The sequence below is a fragment of the Zonotrichia albicollis genome, chromosome 1 (assembly GCF_047830755.1).
Source record: "Zonotrichia albicollis isolate bZonAlb1 chromosome 1, bZonAlb1.hap1, whole genome shotgun sequence".
Classification (NCBI taxonomy): Eukaryota; Metazoa; Chordata; class Aves; order Passeriformes; family Passerellidae; genus Zonotrichia; species Zonotrichia albicollis.
In genome coordinates this window covers 64,384,576-64,400,895 of record NC_133819.1, presented here as the reverse complement: position 1 = coordinate 64,400,895, position 16,320 = coordinate 64,384,576, and the positions used below count along the sequence as shown (strand labels likewise).

The 16,320-nt window shown below is 37.1% G+C and overlaps 1 protein-coding gene across 2 annotated transcripts in view; it reads left to right on the top strand.

Annotated features, from left to right (window-relative positions):
- The window catches only part of KDM1B (lysine demethylase 1B), a 27,779-nt gene that overhangs the window by 6,772 nt on the left and 4,687 nt on the right, over positions 1-16,320 (top strand). For both annotated transcript variants that reach the window (XM_005481770.4, XM_074542985.1), the window contains 14 exons: positions 666-782; positions 1,753-1,791; positions 2,928-3,132; positions 4,239-4,423; positions 5,315-5,491; positions 6,391-6,465; positions 7,027-7,164; positions 8,630-8,801; positions 9,618-9,745; positions 11,191-11,322; positions 11,718-11,792; positions 12,727-12,843; positions 13,731-13,856; positions 15,320-15,442. In XM_005481770.4, coding sequence (XP_005481827.1) covers positions 666-782; positions 1,753-1,791; positions 2,928-3,132; positions 4,239-4,423; positions 5,315-5,491; positions 6,391-6,465; positions 7,027-7,164; positions 8,630-8,801; positions 9,618-9,745; positions 11,191-11,322; positions 11,718-11,792; positions 12,727-12,843; positions 13,731-13,856; positions 15,320-15,442 — 1,809 coding nt within the window. The remainder of the gene's footprint in view (positions 1-665; positions 783-1,752; positions 1,792-2,927; positions 3,133-4,238; positions 4,424-5,314; positions 5,492-6,390; positions 6,466-7,026; positions 7,165-8,629; positions 8,802-9,617; positions 9,746-11,190; positions 11,323-11,717; positions 11,793-12,726; positions 12,844-13,730; positions 13,857-15,319; positions 15,443-16,320) is intronic.

Here is a 16,320-nt window from a genome sequence, read left to right as displayed (position 1 = left end):
TTCTGATATTCTGTTGTTCAAGCAGCAGGTCAGCTGAGTTTTTTGTGGGTTTTTTTCGCTAGTATTAGAGGATTGTGAAAAGGCTCAAGATAAAAAAAATCTCATCAGCTCCTCCACTGTTGGAGACTTTCTCCACTGTTGGAGACTTTTTCCACACCCCACAAAGACCAATCTTCTGTTACTTTTCAGTGAAGCAGCAGCTGTGATTTTCAGGGAGAATAAGATTGGCAGGAAAAGTATGAGTATGAAAGATATTGAAATCAGATTTTGTTTTTCCCTGGTAAAAATTGTGGAAGAAAGATGGGAATGGAAGGAAGTTGGTGGTAGTGGTATTTTGTTTGAGGGTTTTTTGTTTTTTCTTTAAGTGATGAAGAACATATTTTTGAAGTAATGCTTGCAAAGTCTACTGAAGACCATAGTAATGGGGAATTGAATTAATTTTGGCCTTAGGTTCTGTGCAGAAATTCAGTTTTGCAGAAATGGGTACAAGATTTCTGTAGATCAAACACTACTTATGACCTGATGATTACACAAGAACATATCTAACAATTATATTTTACAACTTTCCCATGTCTGGCTTCTTTCTAATTGGTTATTTAAGTTGCATTAATCTTATCTCTAATCACAAGCAACAAGTAAAAACATGTTTGTTTTTTGACTTGTAGGTGCAGTGCACAAAACCAGAATGTGGTAAATGGCGTCAGCTGACAAAGGAAATCCAGCTGACACCACAAATAGCAAAAACCTACAGATGTGGTATGAAACTGAACAATTCCACCAAGGTAACACAAAACAGTTTTGCTCATATTTAAACTTAACAACTTGGGATTTCTTGTTTGCAGAAATCCATTTCTTCTTGCTTGCTGCTCAGTGTCTCTAATGTCAAAATGAAAATCTGATGGCCTGGAGAGCCAGGCTTACATGCTGGTTGGAATTTTTGTTTTCTGTCAAGAAACGTCAAGAAAGAAGTATCTGAAATATCTTTGTCTGCACAGTCAATTGTAAAATCCTTCAGCTAGGGGATTATTATCAGCATGTACAAAGTAGAAATACACCAAAATTCTCATTTCAGTTTTGTGTGGCCTTTTTTCATAATTGAGGAAAGCATTTGAAAAGCTCAATGTGCTTTTCCTAACTGCTATCAAGTCTGTCATGGAGCTTTACATAAAAAGTTTCAGCTTTGGCATGAAGATAACTCCTGAAATTTGAAAGAGTCCTAAAGTGCCATAGAATCTGTATGGCACTTACAACATGAAAAAATATAACATGAAAATAGTGACCATATGAAAACCTGAAGGGTCAGCATTTAATTTTGAAACTCTTTGATAAAGATACTCTTAAAATAAATAAGAAACTCTCTTTTATAGTCTAGACTAGAAGAGTTGCTCTGGAAAAATGTGGGCTATTTTTCTATAAAATTCTGGGTTTTTTTTTTTAATTTGTTTCAGTGTTCTATCCCATTTTATGGAATAGGATGTATATTTTAATGTCTGATCGGTAGAAACTTACTTAACAAATGTGAATCATTTTTTAGAGTGTTTTTGCTTTATGGTGTGATGTGTTTTTAACCTACACATTTCTCTACCTCCTTTTTTTAACATTTATGTATACTACAGAAGGTTAACGCTAAGCACTTTTAAATGTTTTTTTTTTTAATTTAGAGAATTATGCCATAGAAAATTATTTTGCTTTATACTTAATTTTTTCCATACAGCTTAAGAATAGCTCTCATACCATTCCCTTTTCTTTCAGTCTGAGGGCTCAGACCAATGTTCCATGCCTGAGGACTTGGTGAGTAGTGGCTCTCCCTCCTCATTTGTCCTACAATATGAAAGCAATCTTAAAGCATGGCAGATTTATTTCCTTTTTTATTTTGCTTCTTTGACCAATTATGTCAGTATTTATGCATTTTGCTCAGGAAATTGAGAAACACTATTTGCAACAGAGCCTAGGACCTTTTGTTTTCTCATATTTTTCCTCTTTTCCCTTACCATACTAAGTTGCTTTCAAGTGGTTTGTGGTATCCTTTAGTCATGGCCTGTGACTCAAAGTTTACTCCTAATTCTCATTTTTGATCAGGCAAAATAGTATTCAGTTGTCAGCTTTCAAGTAAAATTTCCCATCCTAAAATTTCTTCATCTTTCAGGTGGTTTCTATCTTTAGTCAAGCTAGTCTCACTTTTTTGAAGACTGCAAGAGAGCTCCTAAGCATGTTTTCTCTCCTCTCCCTTGCAATACAAAATGTACATACAAGAAGATGTATGTTGGTGTTTCAAGGGGTTTGTGATCATGTCAGCCTGCATTTCTGATTTTGTTCAATAAGCCATGTTCACAAGTGTACCTGAGGTACTTCTGTGTGTTCTACAGGGTGCCTCTACAGGGAACACATTCAAGCTTATTGTTGACTCTTGTAGAAGCTTTGTGGCTTTGTTTCCCTAATGTGTGTCTGACTTCTAAATTAAGGGTGACTCATTAGCACTTCTTAGGGTTCTAGGAGGTCTTTGATGGGGATAGCAAAACCTAAATTAAATTAGTTAGTGTGGACTTAGTTCTCAGTTCAGATTTCTGGATTCATAAGTGACTGTAAATGTTTTATAAAGGGCCTGGTAGGGCATAGATGTGTTGTTATGGCATAGATGTGTTGTTATGGCATGTCTCATTTGTTTGCTTTACATGTGGTGTGGAGTTTGTGAAGTTTCAGCTCCATGTCTGAGAAGCGATCAATGCTACAGATTTTCTGTGTCAGGCTGAGGAAGGGGAAAGAGGGAGAGAAAATGTCTTTATGACTTGCAATTCTGACATTGGGACTTCTAGTGCTTGTTGGTCTCATTTTTGGAGGGAGGGGGGAAATTGGTTCATTTTCCAACGTTTTTGAAGTACTGACATGTTCTCTTCTCCCCTCTTTCCTTCACTTCTCCGCTTGGCCAGAGAGTGGCTGAAGTTTCAGACCATTGGTGGTACTCCATGCTCATACTCCCTCCTTTGCTGAAAGACAGTGTGGCAGCTCCCTTTCTAGCTGCATATTATCCAGACTGCGTGGGCATGAGTCCATCCTGTACCAGCACTAATCGGTCACCTGGTGAATCCAACCTTGTGAAGTTAGAGCACCTAAAGAGCGTGCCTAATGTGACTGGTAAGGGCCATCTGCAGGGCTCTGTTGCTTAAATAGTGTGGTACATTTTGTCCTATAACTGAGTTTATTAGGCACATTAATTCCCCTGATTCAGCACACTGGTTCTGTTCTCAGCACTAACACACAGACTCTGTGTGACTGCCTGTGTCATTTGATGCCATTTGCTTGTTTGTAAGATAAAGGTAATACATTTCTTACAGCTTTTCTTTAGGGAGTAAGCACAGACTGCAGAGGCTTTCTGTGTGTCACTACCATTTGTGTACAGAAACAAGAAATTACCTTGCGAGCATTTAAAGACTGTTTACATTCTTAAGGAAATGAAGATTTATCAAAAACCCCTAGGATTCTGCTAGTTTGTATATCGTGGATCTTTGGGGCTTTGAAGAAAAGTAAATGATTTCTTAAGGCATTCAGATTCTGTTTAGGTTTGTTTTTTTTTTTTTTTTTTTTTTTTTTGCCAGTAACAGCCTGGGAGTGCAGATTGGCAGAATAGGTAAGGTATAGAGAAAGGTAATTCAGGATTGTCATACTCATCTCAGCGACAGTGCTTTGAGGGAATTTCAGCTTATGTGTTGTCGTCGCAGGCTTCGTTCTCCTTAGGTGCTGAAAATAAACTTGTTCATATGTTCAACAGATGTTATATCTGCTTAACAGAAAACTTCATTACATAGAACTTCCAATACTGAACGTGGAAGATGAATAATTATTACCCCTTCTGGCAGTATTGGGTGTTGAAGAAGAAAGGAGTTCAGAGTACTGCCTGAGTCTGTACAGTGATGCTAGTCCTCACACTTGAATTTAGATCCTACTCCTTGTTGTACTCCTCATGGCATTGGAGTGCCATGAAAAGTTACTGTTTCTTTGACAAAACTTCAGCTCTGAAAGGTCCAAGGCGTACCCATGAGGCAGCAGGACAATAATTAATGCACAGCCTAGAGGGCAGGAGGGAGGAGAGCCATGTAAATGAAGTCATTATGGAGGCTCCTAGGGGCTGGAAAGCTTCCTTACTTGTTATCTGTGTGAGGTCAGTGGATTGTTTTAGAGGGAGAAGGACATGATGAAGATATCAGGGAGTATGACTAATTCCTGGTGTGTTCTTTATGCAGTTGCAGGCATGAACAAGTATTTCCAGCCTTTTTACCAGCCCAATGAATGTGGGAAAGCACTTTGTGTGAGGCCAGATGTCATGGAACTGGATGAGCTCTATGAGTTCCCAGAATATTCACGAGACCCTACCATGTACCTGGCATTGAGAAACTTGATTTTGGCTTTGTGGTACACAAACTGCAAGGTAAGAGATGCTGATAATTAATTTGTTTGTTTCAAAATAATAGCAGCTTTTCTGGTATGAGGACTCCTTGGATGTCTCCATATGCACCAGAAAAATTGCTCCCATGTTTGTGAAAGTCCATTCTAAGTTTGGCTGGCTTTTGGGGACTTGTTGGGGTTAAGTTTTTCTCCCCCTTTTTTTCTCCCCCTTCCCCTTTTTTTGTTTTCATATCCCTTCCCTGCATAGGAGCTTCTTTTGCAGTAAAAATCAAAAGTTTTAAAATTATTATCACTCTACAGTGCTTGCCCAGCCATTAACTTTTTACAGGGATGCTTGAAGACATCTAAACAGTGTTTTGTGGTGTTTTATTATTTGGTGTTTTTAACCTGATTGTTGAACAGGGAAGTGATTGTCTTTTTATTTAGGCTAAAGCCTATGGCACTGTCTTCAATTCAAACTCCTGAAATTTCACATACCAGTTCTTTCTGATATGGATGTCTGCATTTATGTGAAAAGTTTTGGATATTAATCTCCTTTTCCTTCAGAATGCTGTTTTGGAATGGATTTTACTGGAATGCCATTGTGAACATCACCACCATGTAGATTCATTTTGTAAATCAGAATCCATTTCAATACCATTCCTGTACTAATGGAACACACCATGGAGTTGTCAAAAGTCTCTTGTAGACTCACATGGTTTTGTTCTATACTAATCTTACTTAATAAATTGTTACTTTACTGTGTAAACCTTGCTAACAAGAAATTTCCACAAAAAATCTTTTAAAATGCTCTCAGAAGCCTGAGGCGTGATTTTTTTTACCATTTGGTTTACAGTTTAAATGTGATGTAAGTGTATGAATAAATGGAATATTCAAAAATCAACAATTTCTGTTCTTCCTTTCTCCTTTGCAGGAGGCTCTCACCCCTCAAAAATGTATCCATCATATAATTGTTCGGGGGCTTGTGCGGATCCGCTGTGTACAGGAAATGGAGAGGATCCTGTATTTTATGACAAGGAAAGGGTTAATTAATACAGGGATTTTGTCAGTCAGTTCTGACCAGTACCTTCTTCCTAAGGAATACCACAATGTAAGTTGCTGTGATAAATTCCTACATTATTAGTGCTATAAAACTACATGGTGCATGCAATAATTTTTTTTGGTTCTGGATTTTTGGCTCATTTACATAAATGGATGGAATGATAGTAAAATTACATCTAAAACCTAATATATGGAAAGTTTTTAACATTGTTCTCTTATGCCTTCAATGCGTATGGAAACTACATCAATGAGACTCTTTCCAAAAAAGATTTTTTCCCACTAAAAATCTATGGAATTCATTCCCATGGGTGTGTGCTTCCCGTGTGCTGTTCAAATGGATAGGAACTGTGTGAAAAATATACAGGTTCTGTGGCTTCTATAATACACCTCTGTTTCCATAGGTGAGGAAATTGCTATTTCAGGTTGGTTTGCAAGAACTATGATTAAGAGGGAACATGTTTATGACTAAAAAGTTGTTAGATAACACCCAAAGCTTATGAAATTACTGTATTCTGTAATAGGATATCTCCTAGAAATTTAAAGTCATGTTTGGAAAGTGTCTTTGTAGATGTTTTTCATTTATAAAATAGTTTTTACTTGTCAACCCAACCTATGATTGAAATATTTACAAGGTAAGTATGCTTCTTGTCTGATAAATTCAATTAGATTCCCACTTTTGTTACTTTTTGTTACTTCAGCTCTTTCTGTTAAAAAAACCTGAGGCATCTTTTTTTGAAGTCCTTAAAAACTTTTAACTATTTTCAAAGCTACCACTGCTCTTTTTCTATATTAAATGCACTGTCATCTTTAAAAGTTATCACAGATTACTTTAGATGACAAAAGAGCCTAAATTTCTACAAACATTTTTACCTTTAGCAAATGAGAGTGAAATTACAATTTCTATTTTATTTCTAACTATTTTTATTTAAATATTTTAATATTTTTTAGAAATCTGTCATTATTGTTGGGGCTGGTGCAGCAGGATTAGCAGCAGCCCGACAACTGCACAACTTTGGAATTAAGGTAAGGAGCTTTAGAGTACATTATATTAAGAAATCAGACTTGCTCTCTTTGAAAAGTGCTCATCAAAAAGAAAAAGCCTACATTCTTGTTACAAATATGTATGCACCCTAATTAATCTGGGGTTTTACTGAGTAAACCTGCCATTTAAAATGAGCATTTATTTGTATCTAAAATTAAACAGCACGCAGCATATATTTTGTACAGACACTGCACACAGATCATTGTGTTCAATAGCCTGTAGCATGCCTTAAACTCCCTTTTTGGGATTTCCAGAATAAATATCCAGCTTCTTTAAAAAGAAGGGTTATTTTTGTCTGGCTTGTTTCTAAAGTAACTGTTATATTTATATGTGTATATCCCAAAGTGTAACCTTTCTAAGATGATTTAAATGCATAAATTAACTACAAATAATACAGAAATGAAAAAAAGTATCAAGATTGCTAATATTGCTGGATTGCTCAGGGGTGTTTTTCTGTTTTGTTTTCTCCTTTGCTCTGGAGTCGAACAGATATGTTGAATAGAATTAAATCTTGCAATTTACTAAGCTGCATTTTGCCACAGGTCATTGTTTTAGAAGCTAAGGACAGAATTGGTGGCCGAGTGTGGGACGACAAGACGTTCACAGGAGTCACTGTTGGAAGAGGTGCACAAATCGTCAATGGATGTGTCAACAACCCAATGGCACTAATGTGTGAGCAAGTGGGTTCCTGCAGTGGTCATGATTATCACTAGTGAAAAACTTGTTAAAGCCAGGCTCAGGTGGCTGGGTAAGGGGGGGGAAGTCCTTTTCTTGTGACATTATTAAAATCCCGTTCTGCATTGTCAGTAAACCCCACATTGCTAATATATCTTTGATAACAGCTGGGAACAGAGAAGGGCTCTAGAATGGTTTCAGGCACATTATGTAAAAAAAGCACGGTGGCTCCAGCTTCAGAACCAGAAGAAACCACTTTTTTCCTCTTTTCTACAGGTAGTAACATGGAAGGTCCCCAGCAGCTTTCTTTAGGGCTGAGAAAGGCTTTACTGGGGGAGGCTACTGCTTTTGTGATGGATTTGCCTTTGCTGCCTCTCGATATTTCTAGTCAAATTCTGCTCTAGTTAAGATCAACATGTCTAACAACTAAATTGCTACTGATGCAAACATGCTGCAGTTCAATTTCTTTAGAAATTTTTACTACTTACTGGTTTGGTTTTTTGGAGGTAGGAATCTGAATTTCTCCATGTGGAATCTGAGTATGGGTTTTCCTCAGAGACACGTGCAAATCCAGCCCATGCCATTTTCATTGTTTAGTGCCCTATAGTGCCATGAAGAAATTCTGTGTTGTTTTTTTTTTTAAATAATGTTTTATTTATGAAATGGCGAACAATGACTTCTGGAAACACTTCAGATACACATCCCTTTGTGGTCATTTAATGTAATTTTTCATTGAAAGTTCAGCTGTATCTTAAGATCTGCAGTGGTGACCAACAGCCTAGAGAGATGTGAGGATATGTGAAAAGCACTGGGGCATGTCCTAAGTAAAATGCCCCTAGGAAGAAATTAGCACTGTATTTGTGCCATTTTTTCTGGATTGACTCTGTAGAATGCAAAACCATCTTTATTTGAATTTAGCTCTGTTGTGTTTTCAGTGCAGGTTGGACAAGCAAAGCAAGGTTTAATTCCAAATAATTTCTTTCTTTGCTTGGTTGTTAATAACATTGGTGGTTAACTGGCAAGTAATACCCTGTCAATTCCTGAATTCAGTGAACTGTTTGGGCCTCAGACACCAGAAAGGTGTAGAAAGTAACTGATTTTAATTGTGACTTAGAAAATAAATTGAGGTAGAAATAAAGGAGACTGGTTCATCATGTTTGTTTACCAGACTAAATTTCTGGACTGCAACTTTCCCTTGCCTGACTGGAAAGTTCCAGAGAAAGTTTCTGTGAATCCCCAATAAAGGAAAAGATGGAAAAGTGGGAAAAAAACAATTTGCGGACAATTAACAGATAGAAGGATTGTTGAGATTCCAGTTTGAAGAGAGCAAGAGTTACTCTGACTAAAGTTATGTTTTTTAAATGGTATCACTTAAATGTGAGGCACTCACCTTAGGTTAAGTAACTTTGAGGGAGCTGGGTGCTGTAGTTTTCCATACTTAAAAAAGCAATAAAATGTCTTTTTCTTAAGCTTGGCATTAAAATGCACAAACTAGGGGAGAAATGTGACTTGATCCAGGAAGGTGGAAGGATAACAGATCCCACTATTGATAAACGTATGGACTTTCATTTCAATGCCATCCTAGATGTTGTCTCTGAGTGGAGAAAAGATAAAACCCAACATCAAGATGTTCCTCTTGGTGGTAAGTGAGACATGTATTGCAAAGTGAAGATGTTGGCTGTGTTCATAAAGTTCTATATTAAATTGGCTCTTACATCAGATGTGTTTAGAAGTCTGTGGCTGTCCATCTGATCTTAAATCCAATAAGTATTTCTGATATTGTATCTTGTTTTCATGAGGTAGCTTTTTCAGTATAACTGGTGTCACTAGCAGTTCAAAAGACTTGCTTCTGGCTGAAGCAGGCCATGCTAGACATAGCTCTTATACTTTTTGACTAATCTGCCTAAAAAAGAGCCTGATCAAAGCCTTCTGCTGGCAAGAATAGTCCCATCTCCATTGGCAACGCCTCCCACCACACTCACAGCTCGCAAACTCAACAGCAAAAAATAAACTTGCTCAGAAGTGTCTGCCTCCCAAATCTCTTCAGCATGGATTCTGTAAGACAGAATTAATAACTCCTATGTTCTTCAGTGAGCCCTAGATCAAATGTCTCAGTTCTTTGATTTTGTAAAAATTAATCAGGATTTATTTGCAATGATCCTCCATTATCTTAAAGTGTATTTTACCTGAAATCTTCAACTCCACATTGATGATAGCTAAACAATTAATTTCTCTCCTCTTTCACTCAGAAACCTGTGAGTAAAGACCAAAGTTATACTCTATCAGTGAAAAGATCTTGTGGTTTTGTTTTTCTTTTTTTTCTATGAGAAGAAAAACATCATGGTACAAATTAGCAATAAGCATGAAAATCTTGTGATCCAGGGAAGAGCATGTTGAAATGCAGTAGCACTTCTGACAAATTGTCATATATTCCTATTTTAAATGTGTTCTTTTACAGAAAAAATACAAGAGATATATAAAGCCTTTATTCAGGAGTCTGGTATCCAGTTCAGTGAGTTGGAAGAAAAAGTACTGCAGTTCCATCTCAGTAATTTGGAATATGCCTGCGGCAGCAATCTCTCTCAGGTGGGTTTTGACAGCTGTGTTCTGAAGTGACTGAGCTTCACAGAAGACAGAGTCAGAAGTAGCACTGAGAAATCACCTGATCCATTCCTTGGCCCTAGAGGAAGAATCAGCTATCCTGACTGTTCCTACACCCAAAACCTGTTGTTTGAAAGCACTGAGACACTGACTCCAACACTGCCTTATTTAATCTGATGGGAGCTCCTGATGTGCTTCCAGCGAGATGCTCTTTAAGTAGAAGTTGAGAGTAGATGGTTAGAAGGGAGCTGGGCATTTTGCTGAGATGAGAGGATTCACAGGAGAGTTAGTCCTCCTCAGATGCTGGGTGTGACTTCTGCTTCTCAGCTCTGTTTAGAAACTGAGGTGTTTCTCTACCCTGCTATGTATCTTGAGAATAAAGGCATTTGATCCTGAAGTGTTCCAGCCTGCTGGTGGTGAGCCCCAGCTCACCACTCCTAGGTACTCTCTTGGCTGCCCTCCTGACTTCAGTTTCAGGAAATACAAAAATACAAGCAGCTTCAGGAAATACAAAAGTATCATATTGTTGGCAGTGCATTGTTCACTTGGTCCTGTTGCTACATTAAAAGACATTTAGTGTCAATTGTACTGCAGCACTGGGACAGCTGACTGATACTGCAGATGCACAAATCTGAACTGAGAAGCACACAAGAACGTAACACAAATCTACAAGACAATGCTATACCAGAGCAGTCACTGGAAAATATTTTGATAGGTTGAATTTTCATATTCCATGAGTCCCCAGGGGAATTAAGAAAGATGCGAAAATCTACCTTACCTTCAATTTTGAAATCAAAACATGATTGATTTTATGCATCTGCAATGATAGGAATTGGCATCTGAATAGTAGTTTGAGAATTGTTTCAGATTTTTCACTGCTAAGTGGCAATTGCTTAGTGCAAATACTACTTTTTTATTAAATTTAAGGTTGCAGGGGTGGGAGGACAAGGTCAATGAAAGGTGTCATGGAACAACCTCCAAAGTGACAGAAAAATTCCATTGAGTTGGAGTTTTTTTTGTCTTATTTTCCTCTTTGTGTTGGGAAATAAGCTATTTCCATTTTTATATGAAGTCCTAAGGCTGTAAAATCTGATTACTTGGCTAGATACAGTCAACTGAAATAAATACAGTGCAATTCACCTGGATTTTTGTACTATTTTCCTTGTTTTCTCTACTAAGCAGAACCATAAATTCCCTGCTAGTGACCAACCCATGTTATGACTTTTCTTAATCCAGCAATTTATATGTTATATACTAGCATTAGGTAAATAAGCATTCTGATTTTGTATCACCATAAATTCTGGTGATACACTTTTTTTTTTTTTTCCCAGTTGCAAAGGGATTAAGGTGGCTTCTTCTAAAGTGTGGAACTTTTCATAGTACCCATGTCCCCTCAGCAGTAGAAACAGCCAGTTATGTTCTGTCCACAGGTATCCGCACGCTCATGGGACCACAATGAATTTTTTGCCCAGTTTGCTGGAGATCACACTCTCCTAACTGTGGGATATTCAACTGTGATTGACAAGTTGGCAGAAGGGCTGGACATCCGGCTGAATTTCCCAGTGAGTCTGGAAAGCACTGATGCAGTGCCTGTCTTGGATTGCTTTGAAACACCCAGTCATGTATTTGTATTCTTTGGGACCAGGTGAATCTGTGCCTGTGACTGTTTGACTTGACTTTAAAAAAAAGAACCAAGAGGACAATTTCAACATTTCTGAAATTCTCTCTGAGGACTGTCAGTACCTAAATATTATTATATGGTCTTACATGTTAGAATCATGATGATTTTTCTTTTTCAGCTTCATGAAGGCTATTTTTTGTCTTTCAGAGTTTCTCTGGAAATTTGTGCTATTCACTTTCTAAATTGCTGACAAGTGCTATTTTAGCTATTCTTGCTGGAAGTTGCATTGCATATGTACATTTTTTTAGTACACTCTCTCAATGTGTCTTTCAATAGGTTCAGAGTATTGACTATTCTGGTGAAGAAGTGCAGGTCACTACTGCAGATGGAACAGTGTGGACAACACAAAAGGTACCAAGTATACTTCAAGACTAAGAATTTTAGAGAATTCTAGAGAATTTTAAGAATTTTAGAGAATTTTAGGAATTTTAGAGAACACACAGTACATATCTTTTTTTCTCTTTTCTTTCTCTCAGAATACTACTTAGTCCATTTTTTCCCCATTCAAAGATGAATACTCATGTATTTTAGTGGCCTTTATTTGGGTGTCCTAGAGCCTCATTTTTGGTGAGCATGCCTGAGATTTCAGTATGAGTTGACTTGAAAAACTAAGGACTATAAAGGGTAGTACTAAAAATGTGAAGCAAATAGATTTTTTTCTGGTCTTTGAAGTGACATTTATGTTATCTAGTTCCATTCCCTGCTCAGCTTTACCCCCTTAGCCATGTGTATCATGTAAAAATTTCCAGGATTTGACAACCCCTATTGCTCAGTCTCTCTTACTCCTTGTATCCCCAAGTTCTTCATGCTCAGTAGTTTAGCTTTCAGTAATTTTTAAAATGATACATACACTTGATAAAGATTGGATTGGATTGACATCAACAGTGTTACTGAGTGTATTTTAAAGAGAAGGAATCTCTGAAGGAATTCAAACCAAACCAAATCACTGACTTTCTCTCTCTCATTTGAAACAGACAGTTTAGTTAATCTGAGAAGCATTGACTATCATTTACTGAAGTATTGGTGGCATGGTTAGCCACTGTGATACAAGCAGTTCATCAGACTATGACTTAAAATCAGTGAACTGTGGGTTCTGTTCTCACCTGAATGTAAGGCATGTGTTTCCCATTAATGGGAACTAAAACCAGACACTAATCTAGAAATGTCTGGCTCATTATTATGCTGCATCCTACTAGCATAATCCAAGATGGTTAGGAGGGTGTTGTGAGGCTTAAGTACTGTATTCAGGTTTTGGTACTGTTGTGACTGTAGCTATTTCTTTCAGGTATTAGTGACTGTACCACTGGCCCTTCTTCAGAAAAATGCCATTCAGTTTAATCCTCCACTGTCAGAAAAAAAAATTAAAGCCATTAATAGTTTGGGAGCGGGAGTCATTGAGAAAGTAAGTGCTTTCATATTATCTTTAATCTTCTTTTCAAAGAAACATTGGCTGTTTTGTCCCTGTTGCTTTTGTAGTGTATTTATCAGGGTTTACGATGCATAAACATACATTTATGTTTTACTTGTATACAGTAGCCCAGGAGAGCAAAATGTTATTGGGGATCACGTGTATTTCTGTTTCTTAGGTTTCACAACTTAATGGAGTTTTAAAAAAGAAACTGTTCACTCAAGAATTTCATGGCTTAAATATTTTGTTATTGATTTTGATTCATGATGGTCTTGGATCTTTCAGAATTCCAGTAATGTGTTTATTTCAGGTCATTTTAACCTAGTAAATTCATAAAGTATTTGCAAAGAATACTGAAAGTTGTGTGTTGGACCAGTGAAAAATCTCCTACCCTTTCCCAATACAAAAACACAGCCTCTCCTGAATATCTCCCCTGTAAGATGTGTGCTTAGAACAAAAACAAGTAACAAAACAAGTAACAACATTGCTTTTAGTAACAAAGCAATGCCAGAAACATGATTTTGACAGTGTTGAAATTTAAAGACAAGATTAAGAAACTCTAAATACAGGATGCCACTCATTTAAGTTATACATTAGGTTAAAAAAAAAAATCTGCTGAATTACTTGAGCATTTCACACAATTACTTCCATTGTGGATTTGATATTCTGTGCATTTGCAATTTATGACATCAGCACTTCTTTTTCTTTGCCTGTCCCCCTTGGAGGACAGGTTCATTTATTCTCTGTTGAGACCCACTCATAGGAAGAGCTGTGTCTAAATGAGTGGCAGCAGGAAAACACATTAGAAGAACATATAGTATATCCTGTTATGAGTTTTGTGGTATGAGATGCTTGAATTCCATTTTTCTGTGTCTTTCTAGATCGCCTTGCAGTTTCCATATAGATTTTGGGACAGTAAAATTCAAGGAGCTGATTTTTTTGGTCATGTTCCACCCAATTCCAGCCAACGTGGGCTCTTTAGTGTCTTCTATGACATGGATCCAGAGGTATGATATATTCCAACTGTGTTTTCTCTTGGCCCTTCATAAACTCAGTTTGAAATCTAGGTGCAATAATTACTAAACAACAAAATTTTTCTTCTTCCCATCCCCACCCACCATCTGCAGCTATTCAGAGTAGTGGAAGAAGCAGTGTTATTTATCTAGATAAAGCTCATCAATATTTTGTTGTAATAAATGGGAATGTTTTCCATTGTTCAGATACAGACTAATATACAAGCAAGTACATTCTCAAGCTCTACCGAAGACAAGTCTGTAATTCTTTACTATAAATCTGCTAATGTGGGGAAAAAGGCTACTAGTCACTTCCAGTTTAGGACTCTGTTCCCCTATTAAATCAGCTAAAAATCCAGTTAAAAAGATCATGCTGACTTACTAATGCTTACTGACTTGCAGTAGTCTGAGTAACTATTTGGAATAGCAGAAGAAAAGACAAACATCAAGTTCTGCATGAAACTGAGATCTGTAGGGTCAGTTTCATACTCATGAATTTCAAAGCAAATTGAAACCACTGGATTGACATCACGTTTCTCTTCCCTGCCAGTTCCAAGCAGATACATTACACATTTATGTTGTACCTCTTCATACTTTTACAACAGCTGCTGCTTTCTACTTGGCAGCAATTAAAAGGCCATTTTGTAACCTGATGTCTCACTCCAAAAGGAGACCTTCCTGTGATGTTTGTGCTCTGTTACTGCCTCATCTCTGCCTCTATACAATTTTGCTTAAATGACTTCTCTCCATTACTCTTAAGCTCCTGCTACAAGAGGTTCACTGTGCTGGTGCTGTTCAGAGACCCTACATATAATGCTTAATTTTCTTGATAGCTATTCTCTACTAGTTATCAAAGTCAGTAACAGAATTATTCCCTCACATGAACAAGAGAGGCAGAGTGCTTTAAAGACACTCAGGACCTGTGGGCTCTTCCCTACTCACCACTTCACCTCTAAAACTTCTGCATGGTAGCAGATGTCCTGAGGTGGAAGGAAATACCAGTAGACGTGACCTTTCATTTCTTGGTCCAGGATCTGCTGGTAAGAACCTAGTATTGGTCTAATCAAAAACATATCTAACTAGTATCTAAATAGACTCTCTGTCACCACATTTTTGTAAATGGAGGTGAAAGTTTGGCAGAATACTGAAGCTTAGGAGGGTGCACAAAGAATAACACTATTAATGTAATTTTTTGAGGGTACAGACTTTAAGTAGGTAGATAGGAAGTTTTCAGTGAATTCAGCAAGTAGTAAAAGGGGCTGACTGTAACAGATTTGTGAACAAGACATCAGAAGATGTAGTAATTTGAGCATAACTACTGTAGAATATGCACTCTTTGTTCTAAGGAATCAAACCCACTTTTCTCAAGAACAACGATTCCTTCGCAGCTGGAAATATCTTTGCAATACCAATTAAAAGAGACTGTTTATGAAATACTTAATAAGGTCTTGTTTTAGGGCAAAGAAAGCATTTTAATGTCAGTGGTCACCGGAGATGCTGTGACAACCATTAAGAATTTAGATGACCAACAAGTACTGCAACAGTGTATGACTGTACTCCGAGAGCTGTTTAAGGAGCAGGTAAGAGAAGCAAGCTTCTTTTATTAAGACATGAATTAACTTGTCACTAGAATAAAGCTTTTAAGTGTAGTACTTCATCATGTATAGGCAGACCTTTGACATTTAAAACTATTTTTCTTTTTTCGTCAGTTTCAGGGCATAGGTTTTCTTTGAGACATACTAAAAATCACAATTTTTGGTCTTTTGTGTGAAAAATTATATTGAAATACCTTAGATTTCTCTGAAGGACAGTAGTATATAACTGTAAAACAGAAATGAACTACCATCCTTTAAAATGCTTTTAAAAAGCAAAATTAATTAAAAGCAGTACTTCAGGCAGGTAACACAAAACATACTTCTTACTTAGTTGTCACTTTTTTTCTGGTCATCACCACTTCTAATATATGGTAAGATCTTTAAGCTAGATGAACTTGATTGATTTCTGCCTTCTGCCATGCCAAGGCAACTGAAATTACAACACCCCCAAACCAATCCAATCCATTTCTCTTCTGCTAACTAACAACCCTTTCTCAGCTGTCTTGGGATGGAGGTATGGGCAAAATGATATAGCAAGGGCCCTACATCCTGAATGTAAAAAAACCCTAGATAAAAATATCTACCTTTTTTCCTTCCCCCAGATCATCATTAGGATAAAAACTAATTGGAAAATCAGGAAAATTTAGGGCAAACAAAACACTATCACTTAGCAATGTTATTTACATTCCACTCTAGAGACAATAATGCTTCAAATAATTTGCTTCAAACAGTTAGATCCCCAGGAATGATTGTGTTCAGGGGTGATCTCTCAAGTTTTACTGATGGTTCAAATGTTAGGATTAATTATCTTGGAAGAACTTCAGTATCTGAAAACTCAACTATTCCTAGAAACATATACTAGT